The sequence below is a fragment of the Anopheles bellator genome, chromosome 2, assembly GCF_943735745.2.
Source record: "Anopheles bellator chromosome 2, idAnoBellAS_SP24_06.2, whole genome shotgun sequence".
NCBI lineage: Eukaryota > Metazoa > Arthropoda > Insecta > Diptera > Culicidae > Anopheles > Anopheles bellator.
The window spans coordinates 17,814,846-17,836,567 of NC_071286.1; the positions used below are offsets into that span (position 1 = coordinate 17,814,846).

Genomic DNA, 21,722 nt, shown 5'->3' on the forward strand with positions numbered 1-21,722 from the left:
ACTTCTAATCAGTCGGCAGTTCCTTATCAATACTACTATATGTACACAATTGGGGGTATATTTTGGGCTGATAACGTAAGGTTGGTTTCGATGCTATCCATCCAGCGTGAAACGTAGCAGCTGATAGCAGTCCATAACGCGCGCAAATGGGCACGAAAAGCTATACCAAAACACTCAAAGTGCAGTATCAATGGATGATCAGTTAATTCAATTCACAAAAGTTGGATTTTGTTATTTTTTCGACCACAGGTTTTCTAACAACAAACAGAAACAGTGCGTAGGAAATTTTGAGGGATGTGTGTTTGTAGGTATGTGCGTACAATCAAAACAACGTGCCTAGTGGTTTAGTACGCTGGTGCAGATCTGCGGACAGCCACAGTTTGGTGGGCTTTCTTCACCCACAGATTGCATCGTGACGGTCGTTGGTTTGTTTTTTGGTTGAACTGTTCACCGCATGGCAACGGACGCAAATACAGGACGAAAAAACTTGCAAAGGATACTGACTAGACACTTTTCCCATGGCTCAAGAAAGTACGTCATGGAATAGATTTGCCACTGTAGGTAGAATGCTTCCCAGCGTTGCTTCAGCTTAATTTTCCAGTCCGACTGCTCCATCGTGAAGACAATGGTTTGCGAAACGGTGCTTCCGTCGGAATTTTCACTGCTAAACTGATTTCGATATACTTTCTAATTCTTATCCAACCCGAGGCGGTCACCCGGTACTGGAACATATCTTATCGATAAATCCATACGCACGCGTTCAGCAGGCATTAAGCCGTGTCTTGAGTCAGACACAGCGACTGCAAGCCGGTGTCGAGGCGTCGGGGATTAAGCAAGTTATCAGAAGGTATATCTAGCAGGCATGGCCATCAGGCGACGTTTGCTGAAATCTCAATAAGGACAGTGAACGACAAGAAAACAATGTCTTCCAAATCTGAAGTTTTTTCGAACCAATTGACCAGTTTTTTCTGTCCATCTCATGTGAGCTCAAATTCTACCGTCACAGATGACTCCGAAGAGTTTAGTGCTCCCACGGATCCGCTAAGTAAGCTAGGGACCGACAACAATCGACCGCCGCGGCAACCATCAGCTACCGAGTATCGGTTGCGGTCTGATGTCTACGGTGTGACTGGCTTTACGTCCGTCGCCAACGTGTTGAGTTTCGTCGAGAATAATCCATCGGCGCAGGTAGAGCTCGATTTCAATGTAAGTAGCCAATGTAATCCTAATGGTAGAGGCTCTAGTGTACGCCATTCTCGTTTACAGCGTTGTGGGTACACCAACCTTGAGCTGCAAATCGCCCTAGATGCGCTCCTGCAGATCCGACCAACCTGGCTGACGGCGATAGACTTGAGTTACAATACGCCACTCAATCCGGCGTTGGCACAGTTTTTAGGAAACACACTACAGGAACTGCAGACGATAGCGAGCCTTGCGTTATCGTACAACCCGCTCGACGACGAATGTGTGGCTATCTTGAGTGATGCGCTGTCCAATTCCGGTGTGTGCACCTTGCACGCCAACCATTGCCACATAACCGATGCGGGAGGATCCTTGCTGTTCCGGGCCATGATTTACAGTGATTGTATCGAGAAGATTGATGTGAGTTGGAATCAAATGGAACGTTTCAGTGGTCAGGCGATTGGAGCATTTCTATCGCATCAGCGGACCATTTCTGAGCTAAACTTGTCCGGAAACCACCTGCACTGTGGCATCCCTTTGCTGAAGGGGTTGATCGGGAATGAGGCACTAACACAGCTCGATCTTTCCTGGAATGGTCTGCGAGGCGAAGAATTTGGCCGTACCCTGCTAAAAGGCGCGCTGCAATCGAAACTTCGCCAACTGAACCTGGAGCACAATCTGCTGGGCACCGAAGAGATTGCGTTCATCACGAGGCTGGTGTCGAAAAGTGAATCTTTGCGGGAGATCCGGTTGGCTGGTAACTTTCTTTCGGAAGCAGCTGCATACGATCTGGTGCAGGCTTTCGGGCGAAACGCTTCAGTGGAACGGCTGTCGCTGGGCGAGTACTACTTCATTAATCAGCAAACGGCCAAACTGTGCCAGCTGCACCGGAAGCGAAGTCCGCACAAGACCATCGTTTACCAGGGGGTGCTGCTGAATAACCCTCCGCGCCCGGTAGATGTGCAGGAGATGCTGCTGGACCGTTGCCGATTTTTGGCTACGAAACCGAAGAAGCGGAAACTGAAGCGGGACTTTGGCCATCTGATGCTACAGTTTCAGGACTTGGGAGAGCGGATCATTCCTAGGGAGGAGTTCCTGCAGGCGGTTAAGCTTTTCCGGGTGAAGCTTGATCAATCGTTGATTGATGCCCTGCTGGAGGCCTTCGGTGTGCCCAGGAACTTGGTCGATGTTGGTGCGATGGCCGTGAAGTATCTCACGAAGCATCCCACAGAGCGTCCGTCGGAGAAAAAAGCAAACGCCCAATCTTCGTAGTATCTGCGATATTTTTTGCAGCGATCATCTCCTCCTCAGCCCGGTGCCGTAGGTAATTTCAAAATTCTGTAAGTCTTCATTCTTTGGCTTTGGCCGTGAAGTATGTACGAAGCACTACTCTGAAAAGCTTGGAGATTCTGAAGAATGGAGATTTTGAAATGACAATCCCAAGTTTCGGTTTTGTTCATATAGATTTATTGCTTCTGTTTCTTTTCTTTCTTCGCTACAATCTTCGCTGCTGCACCACCCACCGGGGTCGTGGTGATCGCGTGTGTGAATGTGTGTGATGACGATTGATGGGAAACAATGAAATTATAATAACGGTTTCGAGGGTGAACGTTTAAATCGTTAAGTACTATGTACTAGAAGAGTTGCACGGCACGGCGCGACTGGACCGTGTGCCGTAGTGTGGAATGTTAACTGTTACAGTGCGACGCCGTCTCGTCAAGATTGTCACTGTCGGGCGCTCTCGTTTCCGGTGTACCGGCGCCGTAGAGGATCGCGGCTTGCGATCGAATTGCGTTTTTGTTTGCTCCATTTTCCCGCATTTTCTTTTTTACACTATTTACAAATCGAGCCGAAGCTAGTCTACTGGATGCTCCGCAAGCCTCTCGGGCGCCCGCGTGCGCCATTCCGGCCTGTTTCCGGGTTTTTGTCGAGCGAAAGTTAGTTCCGTTTGCTGCCTAACCCTAAGCCATTTAAATAGTATTGAGTACGTTTTAACATGTTTGCTACCTATGCTGGCATCGTTTGCGATTGTTTGTGTTCATTTGTTTTTCTTTTTCATAAAGGTTGATGGAGCGCTGTGACGACGGCCCACTTCGTGCGTGGACCTTACACAGACCCCCGCTAGGCGCCTAGTAACGGGGGGCGTAGCCAGTAAGTGGTTGGTTCCCGCTATCGCTAGCTAAGTTGTACGGTTGTCGCGAAACACTAATCAAGGAACTATGTATTCCGTAAATACTAGCTTACTGTAAAGTCCTGCGCTGCTGTGCTGTGTAGGGGCGCGCCCTCCAAATTGCGACGAGCGCGCCTACCGTTAGTGTTGGTGGATGGGACTGGCTGGCCGGCCGGATGGCTAGGTGGATGGCTGGCTGGCTGGCTGGCTGGCCCGTTGGTGCCGATCATTTTCCTCTCACAAGAGATCATAAGGACATGTGCCAGGGACCTACGGCCCCATCACCCACAACACCGCCCCCGGCGCAACAAACGGCGGGGGGAATAAGCTACACGCTCCTAACCTAATCCTAAACCGAAAGGTACGCGGCGTTCGTTCCGGCGCGGCGTGAATAAAATAAGGGGCTCTCTACACAGCTTACGACGGCCTAAGGGAGTTACATTTAAAAGCAAAAAAACAACTGTGTCCCTCACGATTCACTTATTTAATATCACATTAACATTTAACTGTGTCCCACTCGGGACGTGTTGCTCAGCGGTTCGGGCGCGAACGGAACGGAAGCGCCAACGGTCTTGCCTGCCGATTGCCTGTTCGCCTATCAGCCTATTTACAATTTGACCGCCGCCTGTTTGTTTGTTTCCCTTGGCCACGAGACCGTTAACAAAAGCGTGAAGCGTGCGCTGGCGAATAATAAATTAGTTACTCATGTACGTCAAATAAGCTAGTAAAATAATGAACATTTAAAACCTCGTTCGTGCGCGCTCCGATCACCGGCCGGATGCTGCAAGCTCCACACCGCTTTACAATTAGTTTGAGTTTCCTAAGTGACGGGCGTGCACTACACGTGCACCGTCAGCACGTCCGAGCAGTCCTGCGCCAGAGATCCCATGCTGGAGGTGTCGGCGACGCCCGGCGCGGCGACTCCCGACGTGGCCGTAGCCGTCCCACAGCCGACCCCGACCCCGACCGCACTGACGTTGGTCGTCGAGGCCGTGTGGTCGTTGATCGACCGCTTGCCGAAGTCCTTGTGCTGGCTGTCGATCGCGCCGACGATGTTCTTCGTCAGCACGTCGGCGTTCTGCGTTTTGTGGAGCAGCAGGTGCGAGTTCCGGTGCGCCGCTTTGTTGGCCGCCTGCTGCTTGTCCGGGTCCTTCTCGAACTCACCGGCGCTCCCGTCGCCGGCGGACGGGCAGCCACCGACCGGCGGGTAGAGTTGCTGCTGCGACCGATGCACCGTGCTCGGGCCGGCCGCCTCGGGCGCCGGGTTCAGGCTCAGCTCCATGGCGCCCCGGAGTGAGCTGGCGCTTGCCTTCAGCGGGTTGGCGTAACGCCGGAAGTTCTCCTCGTTCTGCAGATTGTTCGACTTTTCCTCGTCCATACCGCGGGACAGATCGAGGTGCGGCGACAGGTTGGTCCCGGAGCCGGTGTGCGAGTGGACCTTCTGGCGCCACAGGAGCGCCACGAACGCACCGAGGCAGAGCGCGACGACCGCGATCCCGAAGCCGACGGCGATCAGGTAGTTCGAGCTGCCCGGGCTCTCGTTGACCAGAGCCGTCTCGACCTTCACCTCGAGGATGGACGTCAGGGGGGCCGCTTCCGCGACGATGTCGGACGCCTGGAACGAGTCGTTCTGGACGCCCTGCTGGCGGGAGAGGATCTCTGCCAGCAGCCGGACCGCTTCCGTCAGGCTGGAGGACCCTCCGATCGGGTCCGTGGGAGTGGACTGCAAGTAAAGGGGGGACGTTAGACGTAGCGGTCGCGAAGACGCACACGGGGGCCGCACTTACCAGTGTCACCTCGATCGTGTCGTTGGTGCCGGTCTTGAGGTCACACAGCACCACGATGAAGAGCGACACGTCGAAGGCCGCGCTCTTGATGAGCCGTTCGCCCAGCTGCAGCCGCAGCAGGTAGCACAGCCCGTCGACCGACGTGCCCCGGACGAGCCGGTTCAGCTCCAGCAGGATCGATATCCGGGCGCAGGCCGTCCCGAGTGTTGCCTGAAGGGGGCAAAGAAGAAGCATCGTTAGAAATTGACGATCATGGACATGGAGCGACTTGTCAGAAACTAACTAGAAGTTGCCCTCTGCTGTACGTACCTGATTTGGCCAGCAGTCGGTCGGGGCCGGGATCTTCGGTGGAGCGACGCGGCGCGACGGTTCGAACGCCCGGCAGTCCCCCCGGGGCCGGCACGGAGGCGCCAGGCAGGACTCCTGCGATGTCGGCACGCACACCTGGTGGCTCTCGCAGGCGGTGGCGCTGCCCGAGGCGTTCCGGTTGAGGCAGTTCCGCAGACCACACCAGAGGTTCGAGCAGCGCGGCTTCCCGTTGACGCAGATACAGGAGTTGCAGTTGCTTTCGTCGGGCAGGGTCCCGGCGGAGTGACGCCGAGGGTCTAGGCCACCGGCGCCGGTGACGTCCAGCGGATCGTACGGTGAGTTGGTGGTCGTATTCGAGCACACGGACGATGGATCGGAGAGAACTGGAATGGGAAGTCGTTGCGGGTTAGGGAATGCGGGTTGATAAGTTTCTGGAAGCACCCTTGACTACGTACGTATTTCGCAGCGCACCCCGCGGCGTCCGGCCGGACAGAGGCAGGTGAAGCCACCGATGCCGTCCTTGCAGGTGGCCCCACCCAGGCACGGCTGCGGCGAGCACTCGTTCACGTTGATCCGACAGTCCGGGCCCGAGAAGCCCTTGGCGCAGAGACACCGGAACCAGCCGGGGCCCGACTCGCAGGTCCCGCCGTTGTGGCACGGCTGTCCCTGGCACTGGTCCACCGGCTCGCTGCAGAACGGGCCGCCCCAGCCGAGGGCACAGCGGCAGTGTGGAACGCCGCCGAACGCGGACGGGCTGCAGGAGCCCCCGTTCAGGCACTGCCCCGGCAGACACTGCACCGCCCGCTCCGTGCACGTCTTGCCCGTCCAGCCCGGCTGGCACTCGCACGAGAAGTCGCCCTCGCCGTCGATGCAGATCCCGTTGTTGTTGCACGGACTCGAGGTGCACTCGTTCACGTCTGCCGAGGATCGATTGGTTCCGGTTAGTTTTTCGCCTGTTCCGCCTGGCGCGGCACTCCGCCGTTCGTACTTACCGTGCTGACAGAAGGGTCCGGTGAACCCGGCCTGGCACACGCAGCTGGATCCCATCGGACCGGACTCACATTTGCCGCGGCCACCGCACGGTATCGCCGGTGACGTATCGTTGTTCGCCGTCGGCAGACTACATCCTCCGCCGTCTGGAAGAAAAGACCCCACCGGGGAATTAACAATAGGCACCCAGGCATTCTTTGGCGGAGCCAGCGGCGAAGAGGAAGTAAACGCAGGGGACGCAAGGAACGCAATTAAAATCTCTAGGGCGATCCGATCTCGGCACGATCTCGGCACTAATTGGTATAGGGCCACTCGCGCAGAATCTGAGCTATGCCGGCACGGGCGGGAGCTCCGTGTAATCCGTGCTGTAACCCGCGCTGTAATTGCTTCATCAGCAGTCAAAACTGGCACTGACACACGTTCGAGTGCCTTCTGTAGGCAACTATTAGTTCAGGGCTGGACAGCTCTGTCCGTTTCAATTCCACATCAACCTACAGGCTATTTGGTTTGCGGTTTGTTCCTTACTACAAATTATGTCGCTGGCTTTGGTATCTTGCAGAGAGCATAAGAGATTGTGGAGCGATCGGGATCAAATTCAAATCTTGAAGATCGGGTTCCTAATCTATGTTTGGATCTTTAGCAGCTGGCTAACAGCTAATTAGAATCTCTTGACTCCAGACATGGATGAGCTCAGTGCTGCTTTGGTCTGTGGGGCTCCTGACCAACATCTCCTGACCTTTACCAAATGTTGTCTACGCATTCCAAGTACTAACTCAATGCTATCTGAAGGCGTGCAAAGATCGTCTCTTCATCATACGATCGTATTTTTATCAATTAATGTCAATGATTTTAAATGATTGCGATTAAACCGGATCTGCATAAGGGAATCGGATTTAGTGTCGAGAGAAACTATTCTTGGGAGCAGTATTGAAGTAAGAGGTCTTAAATTATGGAGTCGAAACCGAAGCTTTAGCTGTCAATTTAGACTTCCAAATTATGCTTTTTAGGCAACATTACCTTGTTTTGGCATTAAGCAAATGATTTCATGTCGAAATGAAAGTGCTTTAAGCGGTTTAAAAAAATAAGGTTTCGGCTTAACAAGGGGATAGCGTTGGAGAACTCCAAAAAGAGCTTCGACGACGCTGAACTACAAGAACTTTTGGACGAAAATGACACGCAAACGCAACAACAATTCGCGGATCATCGGATAAATCTGCCCACAATACGCCATATCGCTACGTTTGAAGGGCCTGGGAAAGATCCAGAAGATTAGAAAATGGGATGCCACATGAACTGAACTGAGACCAGCGATGTTCAATATTCTACGAAAATGTTTCGATATTTGGTGCAAGAATTTACTGTATTGTAAACTAGCTGCCGGACTTTTAAGTTCGGCTACCGATCGGTCAGCGATCGATTCAACTTTCAACTCTTATCAACAAGACCAATGTATGGTACGGTTTCGGGTGCACTAACTAGTCCTGCGCCCCACGGTTTCTATACCTCGAGCCGCGAGACTCCCCGAAAGCGCCAAACGAGCCTGTTGGGGGCTCATTTGGAGGTACCCACTTTGGGCGGTGCATGGGCACAGTGTGCCCCCATTAACATTCTTTCCATTTTCCGGCCCCGAACTGTTTGCAGGAACAATTCTCCCAGGCCTGGCGAGTCTGTTTGGTTGCGGCCCGAGCTTTCCTTTTTGGGGTGGCCCAACACTGTTGGGCATTTGGGCTTTTGTTTTTTCTCCCGCTTTCGGGGGTTTTGTTTTTCTTTTTTTCGGTCCGTCGGCGGCAAACATTGTTAACGGACGGCGAGCACTGGAAAATGCTTGGTTTTCCAATTTACATTAATAAATGAGTCGAATTCTTCCCGGATCCCGGCTGAAGGTAAATGATAATTTGTACGTGCGAACGGGGAGCGACCAGAAGCGAAGAGTGGTCCGCCAACACCAACACTGGCACCAACACCAGCAAAGGCCGGGGGCCTCGGGAAGCAGCCTCGCGGGTCGTTTTGGTGCAATAAGCCATGACAAATATTGGCCGTAATCATTAATTTAAGCTTCAGTGTGCGCCCGGACCCTCTCGTTGCGCTGGGCCTCTAATCGGTGCTGGCGATGGTCTCGAGGTGCCAAGCGAGAGACAGACGGAGTGAGAGAGAGATCCAGGAGCCGGGAGGACGGTGGACGGACGGTGCCTGCCTTCTTTGGAGGAACACAATAATCCCGCCCGGTCATCCCGGTCCCGGGCGTGTGACGTGTGGTTTGTGGGACGGTTGCTGCGCCCCCTCCATTACTGGCCCCACCCCGGGGTGCGGGAAGTGAGTGGCGCAGGGCCGCGTTCGCGCTGCTGAAGCATAAATAAGTTGTAAACAATTTATCAAACAACACAACACACAAAACAGCGAACGTGTATTGTACGTCCCGATTGCGTTCAATACCTCTCGGTCGCTCTCTCTCTCACTCTCACACACTCTCTGTGTCTTTTTATGTTTCGCTCTTTTCCCATTTTCCCTCAATCCTCCTCCGCGGGCCGCGGACCAGAAGACAGAGGACCGAGCCTTTCTGTGGTTCTCCGGTCCATTCTTCGGCCTTAACAATCTCATTCTGCTTACAATTTGTATCCATCTCGGTGGTACCCGGCCCAGGGGCCCCTTGGCTTACCTCACGGTGATTGTTACTCGGGGCCGCAGCATCTCTCCGCTGTAAGTTCCATTAATTATACAAATATCCAGCGTCCAGGCTCCGCGTGGCCGACGGGGCCCATAGCATAGGCGGGCCCAATCGGGGAACCAAAAACTGAGAGACCGGGGGCCTCGGACGGTGGGGGCCTCAATCATAATGTCATTATTCTTGCTGGCCCCCATGCGCGAGAGCGACGGATTGGCCGAACCCGTGTCCGTAGCCCCCTGAAAGGAGGAGATTCTAAATTTGGCCCGCGGTGGACCTGTATTGTATTAATTACCGAGGCATTTAGGAAACCTAATTATTCATCGCCACGGTGCGCTAGAGGCTTCCCCCTCGAGGCCATCATTAGTCATGCACCCGGTCCGTGGTCCTTCCGTAAGCCATTTGTCAGACTAGTTAGCATAAGTGATCGGGCGTGCTGGGTCCGGGGGCCGTACTGGTGTGAACCGGGGTCGGGATCGGCTCCGTCGTCATCATAATTCGATTGGGCTCGTCCCCGACCAGTAGTGTCAAGTACGGCAAAGTTGGCGGACGATCCGATCCGAGCTGAGGCGCACAGGATCAAAGGACCCCGGTTGGTCCGTGGTTGATCCACCCAATTTGCGCGATCGAGCGCGGGGAGCGCCCATTTAGGTGCCACCGGGACGGACCGAAGCGTTCGTGAGCTATTTGCCATCTAATTACGGAAAACGGGTTGCGGGTCCCATCAGCCTCAGGATCAGGCGGGCGGAAATTTGCCTATTCATGCTGCCCCCGGAAAAGCCAGAAGCGATCGGCAACATATTTGCCGGCGTCGCCGCCGGGCGAGGCCATCCGACGACCGGCCCAATCAAACCGTCCGTATTTAACTGACAATCAATGCTCTCGCAGCTCACCGTGGCCGGGCCGGTCCGCTTGTCAGCGGATCTTCCTTCTTCAGGCGGCGCGCGTGAATGGCGACCACGGCGAATCAAGGGCGGCCCGATACCGCACGAAGTTAATTATGTGTGCCGCGTCCCGGTGGTACCCGGTGGTGGGGAGCTCGGTATGCTGTCAGGGCGCGCCACCCGCCACCCCGGGGATGGGTGTCTTCCGACCGAGGTCGGCCGAGGTTTTACACGTAAACGAGCCGCGGCGCGTAACGAGGCTCGGGCGGCTTGCGTTTCTCAACTCTTCACGCGCGCGCCCAGCGATTGCGATTTACTAGGAAATTTATTTATTATTTCCATTCAATTTCGAGCGAAACTTCATATTTACATCCCTCGCCGGGTTTGGGACGCTCCCCGGGCTCTCTCTCTCTCTCTCTCTTTGGCCATAATGAGGCGCGGCATCGGCGGGCGCACATAATTGAAGCATTGAAGAGTCGCGCAAGAGCCGCCTCATTAGGCCCGGGGGCCCACAGCCCACATTCCGACATGCGCGCGGGTGCACCATCCTACGGCTTCGGGAGCGCCGCGGTGACTCACGGAAGCGCAAGAACCCCTCCGTCATTAGAGGGTGAGAACATAAGTAGTGATTAATAGTTGGCGGATCGACGACGACGACGACACCGCCCGGGCCGGGCCGGGGGCTCCCAAAGTGTGACTAATAAGTGTCCCAGTGTCGGTCTTCCGGTAACGGCCCGGCGTGGGCCCGGCGTGTCTCGGCTGACGAAACTCCTGCGCTCTCGCGTTCCCACGTCCGGCCTTAGACGGGCACGAGACGGGAGAGACTAGAGCGCGACGCACCCAATTACGGGTGGCCCTTAGAGCCCGGGGCAATTAAGGCCCCAAAGTGGACGGCACGCTCCTCGCCCTCCCCCCTCCCCGAAAACGGTGTGGCCATTTCCATTTTCGCTACGCCACCGATCGGAAGGGGTGTCAATCAAAATTCTTCCTCCGGTCGACAGGCGGCGCTTCTAAGTCGACCGGCGGGCGACCTTTTCGCGCGAACCACGAACAAAAGCTCCCGGTTCCCGGTGTGTGTGTGTGGGGAGGGGGGGTCCCAGCTCCCAATACACTTTCCCAAATAAATAATTCAACAATCGCCATCCAAGGAGTCAATTATTCGGTCCGAGTTGTGGGAGTCCGAGCCCGGGGCCCGCGGAGATCATCACCGGCGCTTCGGTCGCCATTCCGATTCCGGTACCGATGCCATAAATTTCGGCACCGATCGGCCACGACGTCTGGTTCTCGGCCACATCACACTTCTTCGGCACGCCGGTGATCGCTTTCTGGCGATTGGCCGGCACAAGGCGCAGGACGCAACAAATTGGCAGTTTTGACATATAACTTAATGTTATACAATATCGTGTGTCTGATACGTGGGCAGCGTGGGTCACACACAAAGGAGATCATTATTTTGCCCGGACTCCACGATCCACGGGAGTCAGCACCGGGGACCGCCCGATCCGATATCGATCGGGGGGTGGTGACGATCGGGCGTGAACCAATGGGATGGGGAGCAGGCCATATGGGCGCGTCCGGGCGCGTGGGGGGATATATCGCAAAACCGATCATCGGCCCTCGGTGAAGGGCCCAGACCCGGTCCGGAATGGGCCCGCGACCGAGCGACCCGTTTATGAGTGATGTACGGCGATACGGCACAAGACAGATGAACAACTGTTAACAAACTTGTTAATTTAAATCGAGAGATCGTTACCCCGGTCACTCGGTGCGGTGCCCAGCTGATCGTCCCGGCCGGCCGTGTCAGCGATCCATCGTGCGTGCGCCAAGAGGGCAAGGTGCAGCCAAGGAATGCTTGCGGGCTCGGCTCGGCCACGGATGATGTATATCTGGATCAGTGGGAAACATGAACCGTAATTTGTTGGCCACAGCGCACAGCACGATCGCGCACAATGACAATCATATCTCCGGGATAAACATGTTAACGGACATTTCGCTAGGATTGGCACGCCACGGCACGGCACGACTCCGAGCGCGACGCAGCCGCAGTGACGGGGCCAGTCACTCGGCTCGGCGTGTCCGAGGAGCGTCCGAGAGGATGTAATAAATATGTTCGCTCTCCTGAACCTCCTGAAGCGGTGATTGTAAAACCTGATCGCGAACCGATCGCCAATTGATCACCCCGACGGGGCGTTCTAATCAATTACGGTGCCGGGCCCAAACGGACACCTCACGAAAGTTCCCTGGAACGGGGCTTACAGCCTCAGCCCGGACGGTGATGGGACTAATTAGTCGGGGCTTCAATCGGCGGGTCTTGGGCCTCAACCTGAGCCTGAGGAGTTGGGCAAAATAAATTGCATTTGACAGATTTTCCCATCGGCGCGCGATCGATCGATCGATGGATCGGACCCCAAAAGCCTCAAAATCAAGTTGTGGTGGATGCCTACGACAGCGACGCCGACGGAATCGGTGCGAATCCGCGCATCGCGCAAAAAAGGGCATTGCCGCGAGTCGCGCGAGATCGGAGATCGCACCGTCCCGATAGTCCCGGCTCGGCCACGACGATGGTCGCGGCAATAAAATACACCAAATACGGCCGATGGCTGTAAATTATCGTCCCGAAAGGCCGAGGAAGAAAGTCTGGTCGGCGACGGCGACTTGTTAATGGCTGCCGGGTGTTGCCGTTTTGGTGGCCAAGGCCAGCGGGGCACCTTCAACCTCCCCGTCCGACCACTGGTGTTGCTGCCGCCGCGATACTGCTACGATCCTTTAGGCTCGATAGGCATTAGGAAACACACGAAAAACGGCACGGCGACGGAGACGCCACCGCCGACCGTCAGAGTCGCGATCGGCTCGCGGTGCGCAATAAGCGTTGCGTTGAAATATTATAATGAATTATTGTATTATTATTCTAATTATGTGTTAGATCTCCTCCGGGCCGCTCGGGCACCGTTCGTCCGCTTTCTCGGGGCCCGGAATGTATCACCTTCCCGAAGTGGAAGTTCCGTCAGTGATCGCTGTCATCGTGTGCCCCGCGGGCTCACTGGCTCGGTGTATATGGCACAATAAATTGGGTGTCACGAATATGCTAATGGCGGGCGCATAAGCCACAGAATTGGCGGCGACTGGTGGTGAAAGCGAAACCGCTGAAGACGCCGAAGACGCCGTAGGACGACTTACCGTTGGCGCACGGTGGCTTATCGCACGGTGTCCGCGGGAACTCGCAGTGCCGGCCGGCCCATCCCGGTGGACAGTGGCAGTAGTAGCCGCCCGGTGTGTTCAGACACTGTCCTTCGATGCACGGTGACGAGCTGCAATGATCTTTCGCTTCCTGTGGACCGATCGAGAAGAAGAGAGATCTCAGATTAGAGTGCCAGAAATCTATGGATCTAGGGATCTAGAACAAATCAAAATGTTATGTTAATCACTCGGCCCCAACCGGTCAACCCGGCCCGGACCAAAATTCGGACCACGGCCCCCGGTCATCTTGGGAACACTCTTAATTGGCAGCGACGGCCGGGCACTGGGATTATGATATTATCACCCGAAAGGGAGGCCCGGTTAAAATCCGCCCTCCCGGTTCCGTTCTTGACGCTGCGCTTAATATGATTAGCTCGATCGCGTCGGTAGTCGTCCGTTGGAACCATTCCCCATTTTTTTTTTTTTTCGGTCCGACGTGACGTGAGCGTGAGAATGTGGACGGTCGTCGCCGTGTGTCACGACACTTGCCCGCGACACTTAACACCTCGGACACAACACAAATCCGATCCTCCTTTCTCCGCGCTGGGCACGGATCGAGAGAGTAATGGAAATTGTCAATCAATGTTTGGGCTTAAGTCGAGTCCCCCGGACCCCGAAAGCCGTCAGGTTGGACAGGCAGGCTGGACCGATAAATTTTGGTGGCCGCCGACGCCCCAGCCGGTCTCCGCGGCTCTCTTTGTTTCACCCGGAGCAGGATTTGGGGATTGGCTTTTGAGTGACAGTAAGTCGGACACTCCGCCCGGCTCCGGTGCTCCGGGGCGCGCACAGGATAATCGATTATCGATATGTTGGCCGCCTCGAAAACAGGCGGCGAGCTGGGGCCGAAAGTGAACCAAACATTTCACACCTTCGGCGGCAGCGGCGGAACGCCTGTTCGCAAGGATTTTCATTCCGCCATCTGGCCGGTACGCAGAAAAGAAATGGCCACCCGATTCCGCTCACTCGCAACTCTCCCACGGCCGGTTGGGCGCGGAATTCGCGGTTAGGGCCGGCCCGTCTCGCCCTCTGGGCCAGTGATTTAATTTAATGATCCCCCGGGACGGCGCACACCATTCAATTCGTTAGCGGGCGCAATGATTTAATTTGCCCCCATTTAGTGGCCATTTTTGGTGGCCCGGCGGCCGCGGCGGCGACTCTTAAACGGCAACGGCGCTCTTTCTTTCGTTCGCTCCGTCTCCGTCCGTTAATTGGGCCCCTCCGAATCCGTGTCACCCCGTGTATCGGTTTACGGTTCCCCCGAACGCGGTGCCAACTTCCTAATGGCCGCGCGGTGCGGTGCTTTACTATCCGGCACCAAGAGCCTTGACATCTTCGCCACCGATAGATTTGCGGGGTGAACGGTCCAGGCAGTGGGCGATCGTTAAATGTTGCCGGTTACACGCCAGATATCGAACCGCGCGCGGCGACACTCTTCGTTTACGATCCGATCCCCCGGGCCGATCCGCTGGCTTGATGAGTCGAAAATCGGCGAGTCCTTGCGTGTTGAGTCCGCTCGGCGACCATTTTACAACCCAAAGCAACCTCCACGGCACGGCGATGCATGTGATCAATCACGGTACGCCTTCTAACACGCGGCGCGATGGGGATCGGTTAGGTCAGTCCGAAAGTAACGTGGACATTTTTTCGTTCTTCAACCTTCGCCAGTTGTTGCCAGTCCCAACAGGACATCTTTTTGGGTGATTTTTTGGTCGTTTAACGATTTTTTGAAGGCCTACATTTCTGGCCTTGTTGTGTTTTCGAGCTTTTGGACAGTAGTGAAGGAATTGGGTTTTTTCCATCAAAAAGTTTGTCGACAGCCAGGTATCGTTTGAGATTTAACCAATGGGCATGGAAAGCATATTTTTTATTCGCTATTTTCTTACTGTCATTTTACGCTTAGGAGACTAACTTGGAGCAATGAAATGTTACGAGTTTACAATAAATAGCGAAGAATGATACAGTAAACAAGATAATGGTGATAATAGTTGAGACTTAAACATTGGAGTTCAAGGCCTAAAATGCGGCCTACGATGTAAGAAAACCTGCAGCGATATGAATTAATATGAATGAAAATTAAGTGGATAATTGAAAATAAGCTTATCATAAGGATCTCTATGAAACACAAAACAACTTGAATTTTCACTAAACATGAATACTTTGTTTATGCTCAAAAATGGGTTCAAGATTCCGTCTTAGAATGGATGAGTATTACTACAGTGCCCGGAAACTATCGGGAATTTACATTTGACTCGAAAAGTATTTCTTTATCCTTCTGAATCTATGCCATTATCTCCAAAATAATTCCCTATCCCTATTCAATACATCCATGTCGACATTTCTTTTATTTTTCGAAACGGTCCGAAAAGATCTTTGTTGGAATAGCCTTCGACACAATCCTCGTGTCAGCTCCTATCTCAACCAGTGACTATGAAGTTGTCCACGGAGCGGCATGTTGAGTTTAGTGAATAGCCAGAAGTCACACGGTGCTTGCGGAACACGCTCTGGGTGAAGTTTGCGTCGAAATCGTCACGAAATGATCACGAAAATGTAATGCGAAAAACACCACGAGGAAGTTGAACCAATAATTGTTTCCCCACAAATCCAATCTTTAAAAGCGCACAGCATTACACAAACGACGCCTAGCACTCAAATGGCATTCTTTGGTGACAGCTTAGAAAGCGGTTAGAAAGGATTCATGATGCACCACACCACGACCAGCCAAAGATAACTGGTTCCCTGGGTCTGGTTGTTTTTTGGCCTTAGGAGTAAGTCAACAAATGTGAACGCAAATTAATGGCCACATACTGAAACGTTATCTTACCTAACAGTTGCACAATAGAAACACAAACATCCAATCAAAAGCTTTCGGAATTCCATCGGATTTGTGTAGAGAAGAGTCTTAGGTCAATAGGTTTGCTGATAGAGAGGTTGGAAGTACAGAAAACTCTGAATGCAAGACTCATCTACTGCATCTTTGAAAAATGCCACTTGAATGTAGACAGCAGATAGTAAAAATACAGGGTCATCTATTTTGTAGTTTCAAAACTAACCTTAAAACATTTCAATGAAATGTTTTGTTAACACGTTTCAATACGTTGTTGGGTGATTCATTTTCAAAAATGCCCGACATTCAACTAAAAGCTTGACACTTGGTTTGACAAATATATTCGAAAACTATAAAGTGCCTATAAAACCAATCAAAAGATAGTCTAAACCGTTCCTCAAGCTACTCGCTGTGAAGGAAGTCGGCCAACATAGGAGTTTTCCACTTCAGCACCTGTCCTGTGACCACTCGCAGATCTTGCGCTCGATTTTCGGTCGAATGATAAACCAGGGACCACTTCGAGTTGTTGCGATTGCGAGCACGATCGGTCAATTAGCGTCACGTTAGGCTTCCGGACGCGCAGTCCTCGGTGCGCGCTGATCTTCGCTCGCGTTCACACCGCGCGCGCTGTTGCATCACGGTGACCGCGTTGCACACGGGTCGAACGGGTTGATTAGGCTCACGGATTCGGATCCCCGCATGGCGCTCTTGGCGCAGCCCTAACCTTTGGGTGAGTTTGATTTGTTGAACATAATTGCCCGCAACCGGAGCCAGTGGACCGCGTGTGTGACCGGTGGATTCCCGGATCCCCAACCAGCCCAGTGACAAGAAGCTGGGGCCCAGGGCCGCGCTGCAAATGCAGGCAGGTGCACTTTCCAGCCACGCGGTGCGCCACGCTTGTCGCGGCCCCGATGTGCAACATGTGCATTTCTATATTACATTTGAAATAATTTATTTATTTCATTTCGCGCGCGGCCCATGCGTGCTCCGGGCTGCTGCCGGTGCCGCTGGCCGGGTGTCTAGTCACCGCGGGGCCCGCCGAGCGAAACAACACGATCCGTGCGATCGTTTCGTAACCGTGCAAAGCCCGCCAGCCAGCGGCCCGGGTTCGTCTAGCGAAACGCCGAGCGAAAGATAATAAAAAGGCGAATAACATATTAATTCTTGAACCGTCACTCCAGTCAACATTTCAGCAGCAGCAGCAGCAGTAGCGGGTTCGGTGGCGAAGGAGCAGCCGAGCCCCGAGGTACGCAATGCGAACGCAGCCTAAGCATGCTGCGGGCCTCCGGCCTGCAAGGAGGCAAAAAGTGGCCGCGAGAAGAAGAAGCGAAAAAAAAAACGAGAGAAGCAATAAAATGACACCACAACATAACTCTCTGCGGTGCGGTGCGCGGGAAAAAACGGACCAAACAGGAGCACCAACTGGAGGCAGCGGCCACCGCAAGGTGCAAACCGGCCTCGCTGACTGGCCGCAAACAGGTTGCACTTGGCCGTTGACTGCTTCTCATACGCCCCGAAGCAGGCCTCGCGGGCCCCGCTTCGGCGCCGTTTAACCTTTGGCGCAGTGTTCTAGTTAGGACTCCGGTGTGGACGGTTCGGTTCGGTTCTCATGCATAAACAAACACACCACACCCGTCCCGCGCGATGACCCGCCGAGTTCGGTCCCGGTTCGGTCCCAGAAGGAAGCATTAACAAGGGTCTCCTAATTTGCATCGGCCCTTTTCCCGGGCGGCCCCGGCCGGTCAATCATCGTGTGTCTCGTGTCTCGGAGGATGTCGCGGCATCGCTTCAGCTCCAATATCCGTTCGGCGTGACGCGCGATCCCGTTTACGGTCGGCTGGGAACGTGTGGCCTGTGGCCGAAACGCGCTGCAAATAAAATGCACATTAACGCCTCGCAACAATCGTCGTGATCGGATCCGTACGCCGGCGGCGCGGGTTCGCTATCGCGCTGGGCTTAAAATTCATCGGCTGATAAATGGTTTTAACACGAAGACAAATTGCCCAACCGGGCCATTGGCCAGGACTTAGCCCCGCAGAGCCACCCCGGGGGCGAAAGCTGTCGGCCCCCGAGCGCCTCGCGTCCCAAGGCCTATACCGCTCCGTTTTCTCATCATCATCCGCCGGGGGGAGATGTTGGCGTTGTTGTGATTTTTTTTTTCGCATCCGCCCCGAGGCATCCTCACCACGCTGGGGCCGGGTTCCCACTCCCGCATCATCCCGGACGGGCCGGACGGACGGTTGCCATTATCAGTTTTTATATCTTTATAAATTAATTTTTATTTTATGACCGTTCATTTACATGGCCCAAAGGTTTCGGACGCGAAATGCGGCGCACTACGAGGGAAGCGGAACGGCGGCGGATCGGCAGATGCCCGACACGCACATCATAAATATTTAAACGGGGCCCCAACCGGGCGCCCATCACGCTCGGCCGAGAGTGGAGACGAAAGAGAAACGATCGTTTAACGTGCGATCGTCGACACAACACCGGGCATCCCTCGTTGCTCCCTGCGCCCTGGTTTTTCGGTGCCCGAAACGGGTTCGGATTTACGGAGCCGAGCGATGTGATTGTCGCTCCGCGGACGCTCCCCCCCCCATTCGTGGGCGTCGCAGGCCTGCCGCATGTTGTCACATTGTCGCTGCACACGGGGCGGTCAACCCTCCCCCGGCCGGGGGCCAGGCTGGTCAATCCGTCATCCTGGCGGGCGCAACAATGGTTCGCTGTCACTCGTGCGATGTCACTCGATCCTTGGTCGATCATCGGCGTCGTCGTCGTAAAATCTTACGCGACGGTCACATAATTATCGGAAGTATTATTATGTTAAACTCCCCGTGGCCCGTGGCCCGCGTCCCGTTTGCTGTGGGTGGGACTCACGAAATGGGTTGCCGAGGGGAGCAGAGGGTGTGTGTCATTCGTCAAATTGACGTTTGGGGCCGGTGAAAAGGTTGCGTCCGGCTGGGTGTCCGGCTGGGACACCCGAGGATTAGTAGTAGCGTCGAGTTCCCCCTCAGGACGCCCATTTGTCATAAGAAAGTGGGAACCGGAGCTGTTCGAACGTAGGCGATGTGGGGGCCAATTAGCAAGGCAACACTGTGGCGCGGAAAGGGTGCCTGGGTCCGGGGGTGGACCAAGGATACAATAAGCGCCCATACGTTACACACAGTGCCCGTCACGCGGACTAGAACCGTTAGAAAACGATTTTGGTCGAAAAGCGAACAAAAGACTTCAACGCGCGAATGTAGGCGACGAACCCCCCCCAAAAACGGTGTGTGTCATCTAATGGGCGATGCTACCCCGGCTACCCCGGCCCTTAGTAGACAGTTTTGATATCGGCTAGGGTTGAGCCACTTACCTCGCACAGCGTGCCGGAGAAGCCGAGCGGACAGATGCACTTGAAGTTGCCGATGAAGTCCACGCACTCGCCGCCGTTCCGGCACGGAAAGTTGGCACACTCGTTGATGTCCGTGTTGCAGTCGCGACCTGTGAACCGAAAGCAAAAGCTACAGTAAGCCACCGAAAGAATTCAAATCCCCATTTATGCCCATGGTTTATTAATGTTTCGGTTCCTAATGTCCCGGCGACGGTGAAAAGCCTGGACGAGCAGAGAATCCGGGGAGAGAGAGAGAGGCAGAAGGCGAGAAAAGCCAACAAGAAAGCCCACGCGCTCGAAGGGCTCAAAAGGGAGTTCTTAAACGTAATGAACATATTTCATCGCCGTAGGGATTTGTCCGCTCCCGCTTTGCTGCCTGTCCGCCTGTCGCGCCCGTGCGCCTCGACAATATCATTACACAATCCAGCCACCAGTCCGCCGGCCCAGCCTCCTCCGCCTCCGGGTTTAATAGATGATATTTTAAAAAGCCCAAGATTAATCAAAATCATAAGCAAACGGCCCAGGCGCTACCGGAATATGATTATTATCATCTGCGGTGGTGGCGATGGAACTAACGAGGCCTCCTCGGCCGATGCCCGTCGACCGCACCGTGCGGTGGCAAATTTGAATACAACCACCGTGCGCACCGTGGGCAGACAGACAGAGAGAGAGAGAGGGCATGCGCGGCCGCGGCCGAGGGAGTGATCCCCGCGAGGCACAATTTATTAGCATCTCTTTTTGCGCCGTGCCGTGCCGAGCCGAGTCGAGCGCAACTTGGCGGCTTTTATAGTCCGCGGTCGGCCACATTACCGGCGAGCACCGGCGCGAATGGCCGTTAATTTGTCTTCATGTTCTAAGGTGAGAAATTGGAAGCATTATTCGGATAAACACGGATTTAAACGAACTACATTTGTCCGGGGGGGGGGCGCGATAAAACGGGAGCCTTACTGGTTGCATCGGGAAGCTTCTCGGATCGAGCGCTTTCGGAGCGATCTCATTAGACCGATCGAGCAGCTCACCAGGTCCATATTTATGATGCGCACGACTTAAGACCAAACAATCAACCCGTAGACCTCAGAGAACCGGCCGGATCGGATGCGGGTCGTTTGACAGCCCACAGGCGATCGAGGGTTCGATTTCTGACCGGCGTCCGGCGTGGGCAGCGCTATCGAAACAATTACCGATTCTAATTGACGGAGTGGGGCTACCGCATGCTGCGCGGTGAGTCGTGCGGCACCCAGCGGCCCAACCTGGGCTGCACCTTGATTAATCCGGGCGCTCCGATTTCGGTTCTTCGCGTGGGCCAAATTAAGTCAAATAATTCGACAACCCGAACCGTACCGGCTCTGCGTGGAGCAGCCCAGCGGGTGATTGATGAACCGGGTGGTGAGCGGGCGTGTCATAAATCATACGCTGGTCTGGGGGGTGGGGGGGGGGGGACAAATTGGGTGAACCCGAATCCCAGCTCCCCGATCCTGGGCGGGGCCCGTACCTGTGTAGCCGACGGCGCAGGCGCAGTGGTAGTCGTTGACTAGATCGATGCAGGTGGCGCCATTCTTGCACTTCCCGACGCAATCGTCCAGGTTCCGGGCGCAGGTTGGGCCACCCCAGCCCTCGAGGCAGCTGCACTGGAACGAGCCGGGCAGGTTGCGGCATGATTCGGCGTTAATGCATGGCCCCAGCCCGGACGCCACGTTCGATTCGCACTCGTCGACGTCTGCCGGGGGGAAAGAAATCGAGGGGAAGAGGGGTGTCAATGGGGTCAATCTTGCCGTGGAGGGGCACCTCGGGCCAACCCAACCTACCTTTCTGACAGGTCTCGCCGGTCCACTGTGGGGGGCACTCGCAGCGAAACTTGCCAATCAGATCGATACAGGTGCCACCGTTTTGGCACGGTCCGTCGGCGCACTCGTCGATGTCTGGGAACAGAGCGGAAGAGAGAGCGGGAGAGAGAGAGAGAGAGGTGAGTGATGGCTGTGTGAATGTGACCGTTAATGAATGCGCCGGGAAGTGCGCGAAAATTAAGAGATGACCGAGCGCGGACCGCAGTGTCACGTCCGAGCGCGGTCGATGATCGATCGCCACGATACGGGGCCGGCGCATCGCCCGGCTATCTGGCTGCGCGTTATCTGAGGCCTATCTGGATCCCGCAACGGGACTTCCGGGCGAACCGGGACAGGGTTGCTGCTGCTGCTGTGACGTTTTGGGGTTGATGGGCGAACGCTGCAGCCCTTTGATTGATTCATTTCTGGCCCAGGAGTCCCTGTGAACCCGGTGTGGGTAATTAGGCCGGACCATGGCCCG

The 21,722-nt window shown here is 54.9% G+C and overlaps 2 protein-coding genes across 2 annotated transcripts in view; one reads left to right on the plus strand and one right to left on the minus strand.

Moving 5' to 3' along the window:
• The first annotated feature begins 506 nt into the window (after positions 1-506).
• Positions 507-2,454, plus strand: LOC131207118 (leucine-rich repeat-containing protein 74B-like). Its single transcript, XM_058199727.1, has 3 exons — positions 507-531; positions 1,007-1,206; positions 1,267-2,454. The coding sequence occupies exons 1-3, from the start codon at positions 519-521 to the stop codon at positions 2,452-2,454; spliced, it is 1,401 nt and encodes a 466-aa protein (XP_058055710.1). The 5' UTR covers positions 507-518.
• A 1,736-nt stretch (positions 2,455-4,190) lies between these two features.
• Positions 4,191-21,722, minus strand: part of LOC131207119 (protein serrate-like) — a 73,628-nt gene continuing 56,096 nt past the window's right edge. The window contains exons 10-18 of the mRNA XM_058199728.1: positions 21,224-21,337; positions 20,911-21,135; positions 19,401-19,528; positions 13,162-13,312; positions 6,441-6,584; positions 5,904-6,365; positions 5,449-5,831; positions 5,140-5,349; positions 4,191-5,075 (exon numbers count right to left, since the gene is read on the minus strand). Coding sequence (XP_058055711.1) covers positions 4,191-5,075; positions 5,140-5,349; positions 5,449-5,831; positions 5,904-6,365; positions 6,441-6,584; positions 13,162-13,312; positions 19,401-19,528; positions 20,911-21,135; positions 21,224-21,337 — 2,702 coding nt within the window. The remainder of the gene's footprint in view (positions 5,076-5,139; positions 5,350-5,448; positions 5,832-5,903; positions 6,366-6,440; positions 6,585-13,161; positions 13,313-19,400; positions 19,529-20,910; positions 21,136-21,223; positions 21,338-21,722) is intronic.

Excerpts from the sequence above, each read along its gene's own strand:
- LOC131207118 (XM_058199727.1), top strand. Across the intron at positions 1,207-1,266 it reads AGGTAGAGCTCGATTTCAAT|CGTTGTGGGTACACCAACCT; the intron begins GTAAGTAGCCAA and ends TCTCGTTTACAG.